Source organism: Lepisma saccharinum, chromosome 1 (genome assembly GCF_977018435.1).
Source record: "Lepisma saccharinum chromosome 1, izLepSacc3.1, whole genome shotgun sequence".
Lineage (NCBI taxonomy): Eukaryota > Metazoa > Arthropoda > Insecta > Zygentoma > Lepismatidae > Lepisma > Lepisma saccharinum.
This window is the reverse complement of record NC_139229.1, coordinates 189,715,224-189,732,350: the sequence shown is the minus strand read 5'-3', so window position 1 is coordinate 189,732,350 and position 17,127 is coordinate 189,715,224. Positions and strand designations below refer to the sequence as shown.

Below are 17,127 nucleotides of genomic sequence, written 5' to 3'. Positions count from 1 at the left end.
GGTGTTACTAAACATAGTACATGGACAAGAAGTTGACTTGAGTGCCGGGTGCATAAAAAAAAAATCAATAATCTTAAAAATATTATATAGTACTTACATCAACGGCATCGAAAGACCTGTTCTGAGTAATCTCAAACTTCTTTACTAACAGTGCTTCATTAGCATTATAAATGCAAACATTCTTTGATGATCCACCAGCCAATATGCACTGGCCATCAGCACTATAGCAGAGTGTAGTAAATGATCTGGAGGAAAAAAGAAAAGAAGTGATTTAACACAACAAAACATACATATAAACAAAGCATATCATTTGCACTCTCAGAAAAAAACGTATATGGTAAAATTTTGAATAGAAAGTTTTTGAACTATCCATAAATATTCCTATATGTAGGGGTGAAGAAAACTATAAAATAATTCATCATCATTGTGTGTATTCATCATTGAATCACACTTTCAAACACAGATTATGCTTGAACAAGTATTACACTTCTTTTTGTTGCAACATTATAACACTGATCCTTTCATCAGATCAAATATTGTTGATGTAACACTTTTTATCAACACTAACTGCTATAGTTTAATGCTGCCTGTAAAAGAAGAAAAAGTTATCCATCAATATTAAATAGCAGCAGCAGGACTTGACCACATAAAAGTGCCATGAGAAAACTTGTGAAAAGTTGTCTCAAAAAAAGTAATGTAGTGTTTATTATTTTTATGAGAATATAAAACAAGGTGGAACTATTAGTAGCACTGGACTTTTTCACATATAAATTTGAAAGTTTGCTTTCATTTTTTGGACATCATGTACTAGTTTTATTGCCATCATTGAACACAATTTTTCATGCAAGAAAATGTTAAAATGTAATCCATTACATACTAATATGTTTCATCAATCAGTTTAATCGAGACTCAGAAAAAAGTTGTTCTCTTCACACACAATACTGATATCTATATATAGTTGCAAGCAACACTTCAGACTGGAAAGAACATTGAGTGGTAAAGACACAATACTGACACCAAAGATTTCATGTCTAACTCCCATTCTAGTTAGTTCTGTGAAGTGACCCCTTCATCAATCATTTATCTTTCTTATTTTCGCAACCTTTACAATGTAATTATATTCGAGTAGTTTTCTGCTGCTGCCTGAAGATCAATATTTATTTGGTTGAAACATTGAATAGATACAAAGGACACCATAATAATAAACGTTGTTTTAATTTCATTTTTACAAATTAGTGATCGAATGTGTTAACACAGATGATTGTGAAGAACTCCCCTAAGGATGAGAATGTCGAAGCAAAGTAAAATCACAGAAATACACATATAACAATTTAGTACAAAAGTTTTCTTTATGCCTTAATATCTCAATTGTAGGTTCTAGTGCGGCTGTCATGTATATTTGGGACAGATTATTTTGTACTCTATCGCTGTCCAATACAGGCATATCAGTGTATCGGTTTATCGGTAAAATTATCAATAATTAGAGCCATGCATATTTAGTTTTTGATGGAAACACGAAATGTGAAATAACACATTGTAGTGTTAATTTTTCATGTTTGCACCCTGTTTTGTCACGAAATAATGCGAAATGAACTGCAAAATGCGAAATAGACTCAAACATGAAATTTAGAGTTTATTTACCAACGCGACACTTCCTGAAGTCAGAATTATCCTGTGAGTTATACAATTCACGGGAAATTGATTAATTCTGCTGTAAATATTTGAGAAGAAAAAATGGACCACTTTATACAGGAATAAACTTAATACTCTGGTTACTACATAAATATGCTATTACAAAGGGTATGTTTATTTTGTGTAGTAAGTGCAGTTCTTAAATCAAATTTGGGATTATATTCACATTTTTAAAACCAAAATGTCATTTTATATACCGCTTTTTCACCACTACAACAGCGAAATTTAATTTTATTTACTGCTTTTGAACCCAAAATTGACTGTTTTTGTACCGAAATTTTGCTTTTTTATTTATCAAAAATATGTGCCTCTATCAATAATTTTACCAATCCAATATATCTATAAATATATTTTTATTTAGTGCAATACTTTGTTATTTTGTTATAATTCTTTTGTATATAATCATGCCAAACTTTTTGAAAAATTAAATGTCTAAATATATAGCTTCTTTGCATTGCAGTCATCTGGTAACACACATTTATTAAGGAGGTCAATGAACCATCCAGATTCTTCAAGAACCATTTCAAATTTTATATCTGATTGGTATTTCACATCAACCCATCCCTAATATATATATTTTTATTATGTTTTCAAAGTAACTTACTTCCCTTGAAGATTCTTCTTGGCTGAAATTAAATCTGTGTCTGCCTTTCCACTCCCGAGATCATTCCTGCCCTCAATGGATCCACACTGAATGCCTTCTTTCACCATGAAGAAGGATATCTGTCCATTCAGAGTTGCAACTGCAACCTGCTCACCATCTGGCCTATACACCACACATACACCTATAACAACATTTAATATTATTATTTTATGACAAAAGCCCAAAATTGAGAAGAGAGGCATATTAATGGAGATTGATTACATGACAGAAAAGTACAAATATTAGGGATACGTCAGCCATTAGTAATTTATATCGCTGATATGAGGGTATCACATTATCTAATTAAGCCTCCCCCCACCCAAATCAAAAACAGAAACAAAGAAATTGAAAACACCAATAACTACTTACTGAATTAGATTTCTGCATGAAAGACTTCAAACCATGGCCCCTTTTCCTAGAGTATTTGATTTACAATTTCTACTGCAGCTACACTCAGTATATCAAACTGAAGTGTTGTTTGTCAGCAACAAATTAAATATTTCTTACTTGTCCTTTCCGACTCTCTCAAAAACCCTTACTGTACTACTACAAAAATGTCATTTTTTCCAGAAAAAGAGTAAGTTTCTATGGCATTTCCGGAGAAAGTACATTCACTGTCTTTTCCCAGTTTTTCAAACTCACAGACATCCTGTCAAATTCAATTGCAGTTTTTCTGGCATACTGTAACTTCCAAGAACAATTAATACTCATGAGACAAATTACTGAAAAAAAGAAAGCAATATGTCAAGCAGGGCTTCTGTATGAAATTATATCGTTCCGTTCTTGCAAGTGATCGAATCACAAGCAAGTGAGGGGAAGTTATAATGTACAGTATTACTTACCACTGTTTGATGTCATGTTTAAAAAAAAAAAAATCGAACAACATGAATGACAAAAGCAAGAGATGCATACTTACCATCTGATGTGAGGTCGATTGTTTCATGTTCATTTCCAGATTCAATTGCATTCCATAATCGCAAAGTCTTGTCCCAACTAACGCTTGCCATGGCAGTACTTGCAGGGTTTGGGTTGAATGCTATGCTCACAACTGGACCCTCGTGACCACCAAGTACCTGAAATGAACCAACATCTGGTTCAGGAATCAAATAACTCTTGCTAAAATCCCTTTGCCACACTATACAAAGTGGCTCACAGTAGTATGTGTTCGTAAGTATTTTACATTAAAAATTTTGGCTATTAACATACAAAAAATACATGAGTGATCTAATTTGCTGTATACTTGTATACACAAATTAACATACATATTCTGGTCAAGTCAAAGTTTGTCTGAAGTCTACTTCAAGCGCAGATAGGCTAACCGGGACTGAACATACAAATTAACCTTTAGCAGATGGAGCCTTGCATACTTGTACAGCCACTCTGGATGGGGACTTTTCAAACGTGCGTTTTTCAAACTTGCCGCAAAGTACAGAAAAAAATTGTAGCTTGAGAACTAATTGTCATAGAGATGAAATTGTTTTCTTGTTTGTTTTCTTTTCGAACAGCAGGAACTTTTTGTTTTACAAGTTTAAAAAGCACGCCCTTGAAAAGTTCCCATCTGGAGAGGCTATACATGCATCGCATACGAGAAAGGTTATTACAAATGCACAAACCACATGGATGGAAAAAAGGAAGATTGAAGTCCTGACCTTTACAAAATATGCTGAAACATCACTCCGTATTAGTGAAAACTTTAAATTGAAGAGGGAGTGTTTCCATTCTCCTCTAGAAAAATATGGGAGCTGAAATGTATGTATCAACGGTACTTTCAGTAAACTTTGTCTAACTTAATAATAAACTTAAAGTCTGCTGTGACATGAGGAGAAATGCATAACCTAGAAGCTGACAACTTTTGGTAATACTTGCACTAATTTTAACAAAATTAAAATGAATGTGCATGTTATGCAAAGTATACCTCATCCCCTTAGTAAATAACACTAACAAAAACCTAAACAAACTTCCTACCTCCAATAATCTGCCGACTTTCATGGACCACAAGTAAATTTCAAACACATCCTGACCACCTGCTGCAACAAATTCATTGCTGGAATCCATGGCAATGCAGGCAAACTGTGCGGGCCTTGGGGAAGTGAATGTTCGAAAATTACGATATCTGAAATGATAAATGAAAAAAATCAATCTTTTTTGTGGAAAAAAACAATAACAGGAAATGTGTTCCTAGATATGCTCGAAAACTTTACAGTTCCCCAATTACGTCACTTACAACCTACATTGATATTCCAACTAGATGATGCCCCACCACATTGGAGCCTAGAAGTGAGGGAGTATCTTGATAGAGAATTTCCTGATCGTTGGATAGGTCGTGATGGGCCAATTTCCTGGCCACGCTCGTCTGATGTTACCCCTCTGGACTTTTTTCTCTGGGGTTATGTGAAAGACATTGTGTATTCTGGCTCAAAGGTACAAAACCTACAAGAACTGCAGGACCGAATGAAGAATGTGATTGCTTCTGTCACGCCTCTGATGCTACAGAATACATGGAGAGAAATTGAATTCAGGTTGCACATCCTCCGTATCACAAAAGGAGCTCATGTGGAGCTATACTGAGCTGTGCTGAGTTTTAACTGCTACTAATAAAACTTTGTGAGTTTATCTTGAAAATGCTTGCTTTTCTTTTTATCTACTTCTATCCATATTAAAACCACAAACTTCTCAAAACTGTCAGTCCCATTCCGGACATCCTGTATTGTTGCATATAATCAATGCCAGCTTGTCTATATGACAAAAATAAAACTTGTTTAAGTCTGTTTAAAGCTGAAATAAGCTACATGCAATTGGGCCTACAGTCTAAAATAGAATCAAAACCTCTGCAAATGCGTCTTCATCAGAATCAACCTCGGATGCATTAATTACAGGGTGACAATAAATAGTTTCCACTTCTAATTCAGTAATTTTATCTACTTTTCTACGATCCACCCTCCATGTCTAAAAATTAAGCTTTCAAGCCCCTGATATGGAGTCTAAACTTAACAAACATTCAATGAATTTGCATGTGAGCTCTAAAAAAAAAGGAGAGTTGACTGTCACCCCATGAGAGAAAGTGTTTGTACGTCCCTGGAACATAAGAATATGTGTATTTTATTTATGATGCCACTGTCAGCAGGAAACCAAGCAGTAAACATAGTGTTGTTTTCAGCAACACAAATGGGACAAATAACATTTTTTAAATGCTGTTCCTGCAAGTCCTACTCATCTTCCTGGTGCTGTTTATGAACTGGTGTTTCATTTGGGTAGTTTAAAATTGCTGAAACTCCAAAGTTTGGGTTAAAAGTTTTACCTGGGTTCATGCCACAAAGTATATAACATCATTTCTTTAAACTAGGTTACTGCTTATGATTTATAGAAATGGTATGCCATACAATGTATAAGCTATCTCATACTAAATACAAGATTTCTCTACAAGTAACTTCTAATTCATGATGGATGCTGTAAACATGGTTTAAAATTACTTACGTGAAATTTAGAAATTTCGCACTTCCCCATTGCACAATTTAATGGTTAAATCCTATTAATTTCGAAGATCCACTGTTTTCATTCACTGAAGGGTATGTAACTTCTAATACAGCGTGTCCACGCTAGAGGGATCGAGAAATAAATGCTCGCCATTTAAAACCAGATAAGGATATTGCTGTATTTTTCATATGACAGGAAAGGGAAACTCTCCGAGATTGTGCAACACTGTTTTTAGACAGCTACACAGTCGCGCATGCGCGTCAATAGCTTTTGTCTCGAAAGGAAGCCAGGCGCCATTCAGTAGTCGATCGCGCAGTGGAAAACATGTGGACACAGCAACAGAAAGTTCAGTGCGTGTTATGGCTAGCAGAAGAGAAATCTGTTACTCGGGTTCAACGCAGTGTTCGTCGTACGTGGAATGTAGATCCACCTGGTCATAAAGCGATTCTCCAATGGGACAGAACACTCCGAGAAACAGGTTCTTTACTACCGCAAACCGGCAAACATGCGAAAGCGTCTGTGAATGAGGCAACAATCGAACGTGTGAGAACGGCATTTGCAAGGAGTCCAAGGAAGTCTATCCGAAGAGCTAGTTCCGAACTTCAAATTCCTAGATCGACTATTCACAAGGTCTTACACAAGCGACTCCATTTGACTGCTTACAAGATCGAGCTTCATCACCACATAAAGCCAAATGATCGTCCGCTTGGGGCACATTTTGCAGCTGAAATGCTTCTGCGAATTGAAAATGACAACTCGTATCTGGACAAGATTGTTTTCTCGGATGAAGCAACCTTTCATTTATGCGGCAAAATTAATAGGCACAACTGCCGGATATGGGGTTCAGAGATTCCCCATGTTATTCAAGAACATGAGAGAGTGAATGTCTGGTGTGGATTGACGAGGAACTCTGTCACTGGACCATTCTTCTTCTTAGAGGCTACAGTCACAGGACATGTGTATCTGGACATGTTGCAGAACTTCGCCATAGACCAATTTCCCCCAGGATCGATTTTCCAGCAAGATGGAGCACCGGCCCATTATCATCGACAGGTGCGTGACTTCTTGGATGAACGTTTCCCCGATATGTGGATCGGAAGAGAAGGACCCCTTGCCTGGCCACCCATGTCACCCGATTTGACCCTTTGATTTTTTTTTTTTTTCTGGGGATATGTTAAGGACGTTGTTTATCAAGGAGACAGACCAAGAAATTTGCAGGAACTGAGGGGCCGCATCACAAATGCAGTAGCACTTGTGACTCCCCAAATGCTAGAGAACACTTGGCGGGAAGTTGAATACCGTTTAGATGTGTGCAGAGCCACCAAAGGTACACATATCGAGTTGCATTGAACATCATCTGAAACTCGGTGAGTTTTGTATCAAGTAAAAGTAAAAGTTTATGTTACCAATACATTCTGTTCACTAGAAATTATCACTTATTTCTCGATCCCTCTACCGTGGACACCCTGTATTTTTAAAAAAGCCAAATGGTAAATTTAAACGATATAAAACCTTTTAGCACTATTCTTCTAATTCACAGCTGACATAAAAAACATTCACCCCACAAATATAAAATGGCCCAATAATAGGGTAAGAGGGTGCTTAGCGTAAATTTTGAACATCATAAGCAATATTAACAAGCAAGTTGTGCAATAAAGAATTATTTTCTACAAAGATCAACATTTTAACACTGTGAAGTACCTGATAATGTCAAAGGCCCGGGCAGTGCCATCTAGGGAAGAACAAATAATGAAGTTTCTGTTAGAACTGAACTGAATGCCTGTGATTCCACTTGTATGCTCTTTGAAGGTAACAAAACAGAAGCCTGTGCTGGTATTCCAAATTTTTACCTACAAATAAAAAATTTTGCAAATTACTATGGAAGCTACTTATAACCAAATAATTGTACAGTTAATATTTTACACACTGAGCCCTGTGTTGAATAATTATGCTTTTTTTTACAAAAAAAAAAAGTTTTCTACTTGAAGTGTACAATAAACATGAAAAACACAAAATATTGTAAAAATTTACAATTCAACAGGTTTTAAGCTACTGCCTCAAAAAACTATAACAACCCAGTTATTATACATTTTTTATAACCCATTTGATTTGATTTATTTATGTTAAACAGATCATATGTTGTGCAAGTTGAACGATAATACTTCAGAGGTAAATATTACATTAATAAGTATCTAAACTTCTAAATTACACATAATGTATATTTTAAGCCATTAACCCCTTCCCTGCCACACCCTTGAAAGGAAGTGCATCCAAAAAGAAATTATCTATATATAGATGCAACTGCAAATTTTCTTCATAGTAAATAACGCAAAACAATATGTTACACAACAAAGTATTTCCGCAAAATGAAGCTAAGGTAAACAATCTATACATAGACTCTGCTACAAATAAACATCCCATACTAGGTAAGGTAAAAGGTAAGATTTCCCCTGCATACAGCACCATACCATGAAGGCACATTTAGGGTATTTGGGGGGTAGGGCCCCACAACATATTCTTGATCTCAGCAAAATTGAAGGTTATGTTATCAGCACCATGCTCCCACTGCCTTTACCCTCCAGGATTGCCCCAAGTATCCATATATTTGAGGCTGGGTAGGGTCCACAGCTGCTTTATGCATGGACAAGGATGGTAAAATTCCAAACTTAGAACTCCCACCCCAAGAATCCCTCAAATGGCAGCCAGACAACCTACCAACTAGACCAACACAGCTCTAAGTCCATATTGGGAAAAAAGTAATATTTTTCACGAACTGACAAAGAATCAACAATGGATTGTTTGATTGCCAATAGCTAGAGGCATGCAAATTTCGTTTGACGAAAACACGAAATATGAAATAACATGTTGTAATGTACATTTTTCATGTTTCTGAAAGGTGTGAGGTGCATTTTTCTACCCTTTTTTGTCACGAAATAATGCGAAATGAACTGCAAAATGCGAAATATACTCTTAAACACAAAATTTACCATTTATATACAGACGTGACACTTTCTGAAGTCTGAAGTATCCTGCGAGTTACGCAATTCACGGAAATTGATTAATTCTGCTGTAAATATTTGAGAAGCAAAAATAAACCCCTTTACACAGGAATAAACTTAATACTCTGGTAACGTAAATGTGCTATTAGAATGAATAACATTTATTTTATGTAATAAGTGGAGTTTTAAATCAAATTTAGGATTATATTCATAATTATAAAACCAAAATGTCATTTTATATAGCACTTTTGAAGTGATTATTCACCGCTATAACACCGAAATTTTATTTTATTTACCACTTTTGAACCCAAAATTGACTCTGTTTTTGTACCGAAATTTTGCTTTTTTATTTACCAAAAATATGTGCCTCTACCAATAGCCCATACAGACTACTACAAGCACAAAAAATTGGTGTCTATGAAAATTACTTGTTGCAATACAAGAACCGTTAATTTTGAAATACAGTCTATATATAGATGCTCCGCAAAAAAGACCAATTTTTAGAGTGTCCATATATAGCTCCACCTCAGTTAATGGGTTAATATATTATTTAATCACCTGCCATTACAAAATAAAGCTTGAGTTCACTTATGCACCGATAAGCTAATCAGGACTGCACTTAAGTTTAAAGTGGGATCCAAACCACTATGTGCCTCCACCAGGAATCGAACCCAGGACCCCTTGATTACAAAGTGATTATGTTACACAACAAAGTATTTGCATAGAGTGTTTTCTTAGAATTCTACTATTTTGTCACCATATCCTTCTCCTTGTCACCAGTTTAGGATAGAAGTTTTCACAAAATCTGCATTTCAATCTTAATCATAAATGCAATAATGGTATGAATTTTAGATTTCTGGTTCTACCCTTGTACGCTAATCTGGTTTTACATGTGCAAGTCAACACTCATGATAATCTACTGGTGTATTTATGATGTTATTTTTTGGGTAGGCTAAGTATATTTTTCCTCTGCTGATTAGTGTTTTTGCCATTTGTATACTCTACTATACCTTGGGGATGCTGATATCAGGACAATAAGATCAATGCATTACTATATAGAAATTTCTTAAGTTGTAGAAAAAAAATTACAGCCAACACTGAAAACTAGGTTGATTATTGCATAAATGCATGTTTCTTTACCTTGATGAAGTCCATAAACTTGAAGCATACACATCTATTTCAATGTTTTTGGAAGACTTTAGCAAAGTATTGCAGAGTGAATACATACTATTTTTATGAACATAATTAAATATTTTGGGAATATTTTTACACTTTTAATGTTCACGTTGATGTTTTTGTCCAGTATTAGTGAAAATAGCAGACATCCGGAGAATGTAGCCAACGTAATAAGATATGGGGTGAAATATGCTGAGCACTAGTGCATACTGTCAAATAGGAATGACAAATAAGTGACATATATGGACAGCACTGCTGGCATACAATAAGTAGCTTCATTTATAGACAATGATTTACACGTGTAAGTTACATGCTTGTACATACAGTAACTAGTGTCATACAATTGACAAACCAGTGTTAGCAATGTATAATTAGATAACTCTCAACAGGTTACTTCAAAATGACAGCCACCAACTACATTGCAAGCTTGACAGTTGAGTACACAATCAAATATCAGTGGTGTGTTGCAAATCATGTAACAGGCAGTGATCATCACAGCAACAAATCCCATGTCTGTGTCTACTGGGGTCTCGTAAGAGATTTCAGATATCCGCAGACGAAAAATCGACAGGATTGAGGTCAGGTGACCTCACAGGTGAGGAAATAGTCCAATCCAGTAAGCAGGAAAGGTAACATTCAGATAATTGAGGACAGACACACTGAAATAGGGCATTATCTCAGTATATTAGTCCTCCAATCCTAGGTTTCCTATCCCCAACTTTTCAGTGGTGCATCGCCTATTTTTTGTTTCATTTGCACACTAACTGAATCACCCTGTATGTGAAAGCATACACAGTGCAGTCTGTAAGTTCCCATATTTATTATTTTGCAGCCTTCCCATTAGCCCCATCTAGTGGATGACTGTTGAACTACGTAGTTTGAACCCTTTCGAACAGACATGCTGAGAGGCATCAGTCTAGCCATTGTTGTTATAGAGTGCGGACGTCTGATATAACCTGGTGTTGTGTGTGTGTGTCAGACTCGGGAGATGGACGAGAAGGAGAAACAGAGCGGGTAGCAATTAAATTTTGCTGCAAAGCTGAATTTTCAGCGACAAACACATTGGAACTGATTCAGAAGGAATACGGTGAGTCAGCACTGAGTCGGACAACCATTTTTGAGTGGCACAAACGTTTTCATGAGGGCCGGAAGACAGTGAAGGATGACAAACGCAGTGGTCGGCTGACAACATCTCGGACCAACGAGAATATCGCAGCTGTTGCTAACTTGATTAAAGAGGATCAGAAAATGACGTCTCAGATGATTGAAGAAACACTAAACATCCCCAAAACAGTGGTTTGCGGATTTTGCATGAAGATTTGAACAAGCGGAAGCTGTGCTCAAGGTTTGTCCCACATGCTCTGACACAGGAGCAAATGGAGGATCAAGTTGAGTCTTGTCAAGACTTGTTATCCATGATTGACCGTGACGAGAACTTTTTAGACAAGATTATTACTGGTGACAAGACTTGTGTTTTGCCTACGATCCTGAAACAAAACGTCAAGAGTTCCAAATGGGTCGGTAAAACATCTCCAAGACCAAAAACACTGTGCTTCCAAAAATCAAGGTTGAAGACGATGTTCATCGTGTTTTTCGATAGCAGTGGCACAGTGGTACAGAGAATTTGTGCCTTCAGGTAGAACAGTAAATAAGGAATTCTATCAGGAAGTGTTAAAACGCTTGCTAGCTCGAATCCGAGTTCCCCCAGACCTCTTCACCTCTCGTGATTTTTTCCCCGCTGCAAGACAACGCCCCAGCTCATTCAGCAGCAATAAATCACTAGTTCCTTGCTGAAAAGCAAGTCTCCACGTTGCACCATCCACCATATTCACCAGATTTGTCACCTCCGGACTATTTCCTCTTCCCAAAACTGAAAATGCACCTGAAGGGTTCAAGATTCGACTCGATTGAGGAGATCCAGAAGGCTGTGACCTAAAATCTCAAGACACTTCCAGACTTTTCTGAGGCCATGAAGAGATTGAAAACTCGTGCTGCGCAATGTATCGCATCAAATGGATCCTATTCTGACTAAATAAACAGTCAAAACTCGTACGCCTTTCACTTTGAATTTGTTATTGCCTTAGTCCGGGAACTTATGAACCGCTCTGTATACAATCAAATGGACAAGAACTGGAGTCATACGGAAACTAAATATCTAACATACCTTTCCATCTTCTCCTCCTGTTGCAATGTATTGGCCATCTGGTGAGTAGGTGAGGCATGACATATTATTAAAATGCCCCTGCTGCTTCATGACATAAGTCTCACTCTGCCACTCCCAAACGAGCAACTGGCCTAACCCTATGCAACCAAGAGCAATCCAGTCGCCTGTGTTATTCATTACAATGGAAGAGACTTCATATTCTGAAATACTACAAAATATATGTAAAATTAATAAACCGGATTCACAATCAACAAATCATCTAAAATTATATAAAGTAAATATAATTTAAATAAACCTGCAGATTCTATTAATTCTGGTTATCACAAAAAAATGCAGAATTCTTCTTGCATGTACGTATTGCTTTCATTGAATAATTATTCTTCTAGTTTATGTTTGTTACACACATATAAAACACTTTTTGATGTAACATTTTGGAAGAACACACGATTGCTGATCAAACAACAAATAAATGTCTATTGAAGGGAGCATACGATCTCCCAAAATCCACTCAAAAAATGTGTCCAAATGCTTGAAACAACAGTAAACTAGAATAATAAAAAAATGCAGCACATCAAATTTTGAAATGAAAACTAGGGTTGAGCCGATTTATTTACAAGACATGGGTGAGCAGATCATATACCTAGTTTTCAATGGAAATTAATTCTTACACAAATACAGAAAGAAGTTTATCCACAGTACATAAATTCCTACCTTAAGGAATGAATAAGATTTACATCCGGCATCTCATGTAAGAAAAAGGAGCCATTAGAGAAGCCAGTGACCAGGATGTGTGTTTCTTTGTGATATGTAGCGGCTGTAAGACTCACTCGATTGTCTTTCACCAAATCCGACAGATAATGCCGAGCAAGTCTTTTGTAGAACAACTTCTTCTTTTTCTCCTCCTCTTCAGATTCTTCATCTGCAATAAATTCATCAAAATGTTAGAGGAATACAAATAGGTAATTATAATTCTGAAACATGCTTTTGGTTGACTGGTATGTTACAGTCATAATGTAAAATTACAACCAAAAGTTGGGAGGATATCAAATTTGAACAATTCAATGGAATTCAACGAAACAACTTCATATTTCAGTAAGTTTGATTGGAGTAAAATTTAAAGCTTATACTCTTAGCAAGACTTAAACTGTTTGGCAGACAAATTAATATTCCTTGCAGATGCCATCCGAGTCACACGCTGTTTAATATGAAATAAAGAAGTATGCGGTATTTAGTCGTTTGTTCTGTAACAAACTTACCCTCATCTCCTGATCCTTCATGAGGATCATCCTTCTTCCGAACATCATCTTCGCTGTCACTAGAATCTTCTTCTTTCTTCTTCTTTACTGGTGGTTCCAGTGGTTCAAGTTCATCAGGTTCAATACTACACTCCCATACACAGACATGTCCATTCCTAACAGAGAAACCATCATTTTTCAAAAATAAATAATTAAACACAATAGATAAATACTGAGAAAATAGTACTCACACTACCGCGTCTCATTTCCCAATTATTAAAACACAATAGAGTTGAGCACATACAAATACTGGAAAGCGATGGAATTTAATCATTTGTACCATCAGATACTTTTCAAGAGTCTACAAAAATTTCACGTGACACTTTCATGGAGTATAAATAACCTGGGAATTATGCAAAATGAATAATTGTCATTATTTTTGCAAAAACATTAAGGTGAGAGATGGCTTCTTGGGATTACATGATTATCTCATATGAAATTATTAATATTTAAAACAAACTCTGGTAGATTGCTATGGCCTCCTTAATGTTATGGTGCTAACGTCATTGTTTTGTAATCAAGCTTCCTGGAATCGAGACCTAGTGGAGGCACATAGCGTTCAGATCCTACTTAAAATAAGCGTAGTCCAGTCCCAATTGGCCTATTTGTGCATAAAATGGACTTAAGGCAAAAACTCTGAAAATACATTGCTATGGTATAGTTCCAGTGAAAAACATATATTGTATTAAAATTTATAAATTATCCTGAACAGCTTTGAACTGTAACAATGTTCAAATATCAGTATCCATTTGGATCACTATTATTTCAAAGGTGTCAACTCAGTCCTAAAATACAATTAAATGCATTTGTGATCACTCAAGTAAATATAATAGTGCGAACCTAGTGCATTTTTTTTTAATGAATTTGAAAAGACTGAAATGTAGTCTTATCAAGAATGCCTTGTAGTTTCATTCACGGTTCTGGATCAGTTTTGCAACTATTCTTATGGACACACTTACTAGTGCTTCAAAACGTTCTGGACAGTTTAAAAAATATAGTGCTTCCTTACATAAAACATGTTTTTTTATTGTAAGTGTGTGCAACAACCTGTTCATATCATTACGAAGAAGTATGACTCTACATGGACTCCATATTTTAAAAGAAATGTTAAATAGATAGAAATTAAACTCCCACTGTTATCAGTTGTCAAGTTTTACATAACAATTTCAGTTAAATCTAATTATGTAGCAATTTTTTTCAAAACACCTTTCTAAGCAATGTTTAGTACTTGGATATAAATCGTCAAAGCTATGTCTTACTGCATTGATTTTCCTTTGATTGCATGAATTTTCCATTCTACGAGGGGCATACTAAAAGTAATGAGCAACAACTTTCAAAAATCCGAATCCATCAATACATGCAAACGAAGTAAATAATCCCAAATAAAGACTTTACTGAATGCAACGAGGTAGTGTGACGTCATTAGCTTCGATTGCTGAGCACATGAAGTTGTGTCGTGGGCTGTGATTGAATTCCTCGTTAAAGAGGGGAATCCCTGCTGCTGAAATTCAGAATAGTCTTCAGCGTGCATATGGAGATGTATGCATGTGTGTTAGCAGTGTTAGAAAATGCATAAAACATTTTAAAAATGGAAACTCAAGCATCAAGATCAATCTTGGAGTGATCGCCTACGAACTGCCCTCACGGAACGCAACATGGAAAGAGTTGACAACATCATTCAAGACAGATGGATCACTGTGGATACAATTGCAGCAATACTTTACATAGAACACAGTGCAGTGGAGAAATGATTGCAAGGTTAGGCTATCGAAAAATTTGTTGCCGCTGTGTCCCACGTTTATTGACGGCAAACCACAAAGAGCAGCGAAAAAATACCACTCAAGAACTTCTTCAGAGATATTGCAGTGAAGGCGATGATTATTTATTGAGTATTGTGACTGGTGATAAAAGTTGGTTCGATCATTATGAACCGGAGGCAAAGTGGCAGAGCATGGAATGGCACCATTCTATATCACCAGCAAAAAAAGAAAGCAGACAGTGCCATCTGCTGGCCAAGTTATGGACACCATCTTCCGAGATACAGAGGGGTGCATTCTGGTTGAATTTCTTGAACCTGGGGTAACTGTAAATGTTTGCCGTTATAGCAAAGACTTCACAAGCTTTGTCATGCATTGTGGGATAAACGTCCTGGAAAGAAAAAAGTCCTTCAACACGAAAATGCACATCTGCACTCTGCTTAGTTTACCAGGGAGGAAATTGGGATAATGGGGTGGGAACTTCTGCCTTACCCTCCTTAGAGTCCCGACATTGCACCCTTCGACTATCATCTATTTGGTTTTGTGAACAACAGTTACAAGGCCAACGGTACCAGATGACAAAGGTCATACAGAAAGCAGTGCATCAGTGTCTGCGAGCAGCTGGAACAGTTCCAACCTAAGGGTATTTTCAAGCTTCCAGAAAAGTGGGGAAAATGCTTGCAAAGAAATGGAGACTTTTCTGTAGATTATGGTGTAGTATGTTTTTGTTTAATAAAACCAAAACTTGGTTCATGAAAAATTGTTGCTCATTACTTTCAATATGACTCTCGCATTTACATCAAGTTTCATTGCTTTATTATATCAGGATTCCCAGTCATTTTGTAAATTCCGTTCCAGATTTCACCAGATATTGTTAAATAACTTTTCAGACTACTCAATAATGATAAAACACACAGCAAGTAAGTGTTCAAATCTTCAACTTTGCATGATAATCTAATGGATAAGTTACAAGTCAAACATTCAACATGTTTGTCCACACTGGCTGGGGCTTATGGTATTCATGTCATTTCAGAATTCAAATTTCTTCATCATTCTAGATTTTCTGGGCAATACATCAATTTTCCTGATGTTTTACAACTTGGTGTGGAAAAATCAACACAAATGTTATAAATTTATTTTGTTCAAAAACAACACAAAAACAGCACAATTAAGAGACATTAAAAATAGTATTAGTACCTGCTGTAAGTGCTTTATTTGAACAAAATGACATTGCCAGCACACAGTGAGAAGGTTTTCATTTATCACACCAGGTTGACTGACACAACCAAGGTCTCTGGTACACCTTGTCATTACTCTACCAACTGAGCTACCAATACAGCACTGGTTTTGGCCAATTATTTGCTTTTGCTGATTTTACCTGTGTTAAGTTGTCTCCGTCAGTGATACTGCAATGAAATAATGTTTCCTTTGAAAAACTGATGACTGTCACTGTGACTAATATCTGCAGACCACATCACCTATGTATGCCCAATTAATAGGTAATCTTACCTGCTAACTGTTATCATATCGAATGAATTCTTCTCAAAGAAACAGGCAACTAATGAATCCGTATGACTCCCCAAACTATACATTGTGAAATTGGAAAACTTTTCCAAACTATACAACCTTGTAGTCATATCTTTGGATGCAACAGCTATCATCCTGAAAAGAGAAAATGGTTATATAAATTTACAAATCAAGGAGGAAATTTCTCAATTAAGGAATTCAAAATTGTGTGGTGATTAACAGTGACTAGCATTCATCCATGTCACAGAATGATCAGTTTACGGGCTTCTAGTCATTAATAAAAATTTCCTCGCATTTCTAGACACAAAAAATACCACATTTGATTTTCAGGACAATTAGCATGCGAGCAAAGAGATGAGGAAAGTTCAAAACACCCTTAGAATCCGGAAGATTTCAGAAC

General features: G+C 36.2%; 1 protein-coding gene across 1 annotated transcript in view; it reads right to left on the bottom strand.

The window, feature by feature from the left end:
* The window catches only part of LOC145977770 (periodic tryptophan protein 2 homolog), a 60,364-nt gene that overhangs the window by 30,659 nt on the left and 12,578 nt on the right, over positions 1 to 17,127 (bottom strand). The window contains exons 6-14 of the mRNA XM_083110049.1: positions 16,710 to 16,862; positions 13,405 to 13,559; positions 12,860 to 13,067; positions 12,149 to 12,356; positions 7,511 to 7,659; positions 4,301 to 4,448; positions 3,252 to 3,408; positions 2,297 to 2,477; positions 98 to 245 (exon numbers count right to left, since the gene is read on the bottom strand). Of these exons, the coding sequence (XP_082966175.1) occupies positions 98 to 245; positions 2,297 to 2,477; positions 3,252 to 3,408; positions 4,301 to 4,448; positions 7,511 to 7,659; positions 12,149 to 12,356; positions 12,860 to 13,067; positions 13,405 to 13,559; positions 16,710 to 16,862 (1,507 nt within the window). The remainder of the gene's footprint in view (positions 1 to 97; positions 246 to 2,296; positions 2,478 to 3,251; positions 3,409 to 4,300; positions 4,449 to 7,510; positions 7,660 to 12,148; positions 12,357 to 12,859; positions 13,068 to 13,404; positions 13,560 to 16,709; positions 16,863 to 17,127) is intronic.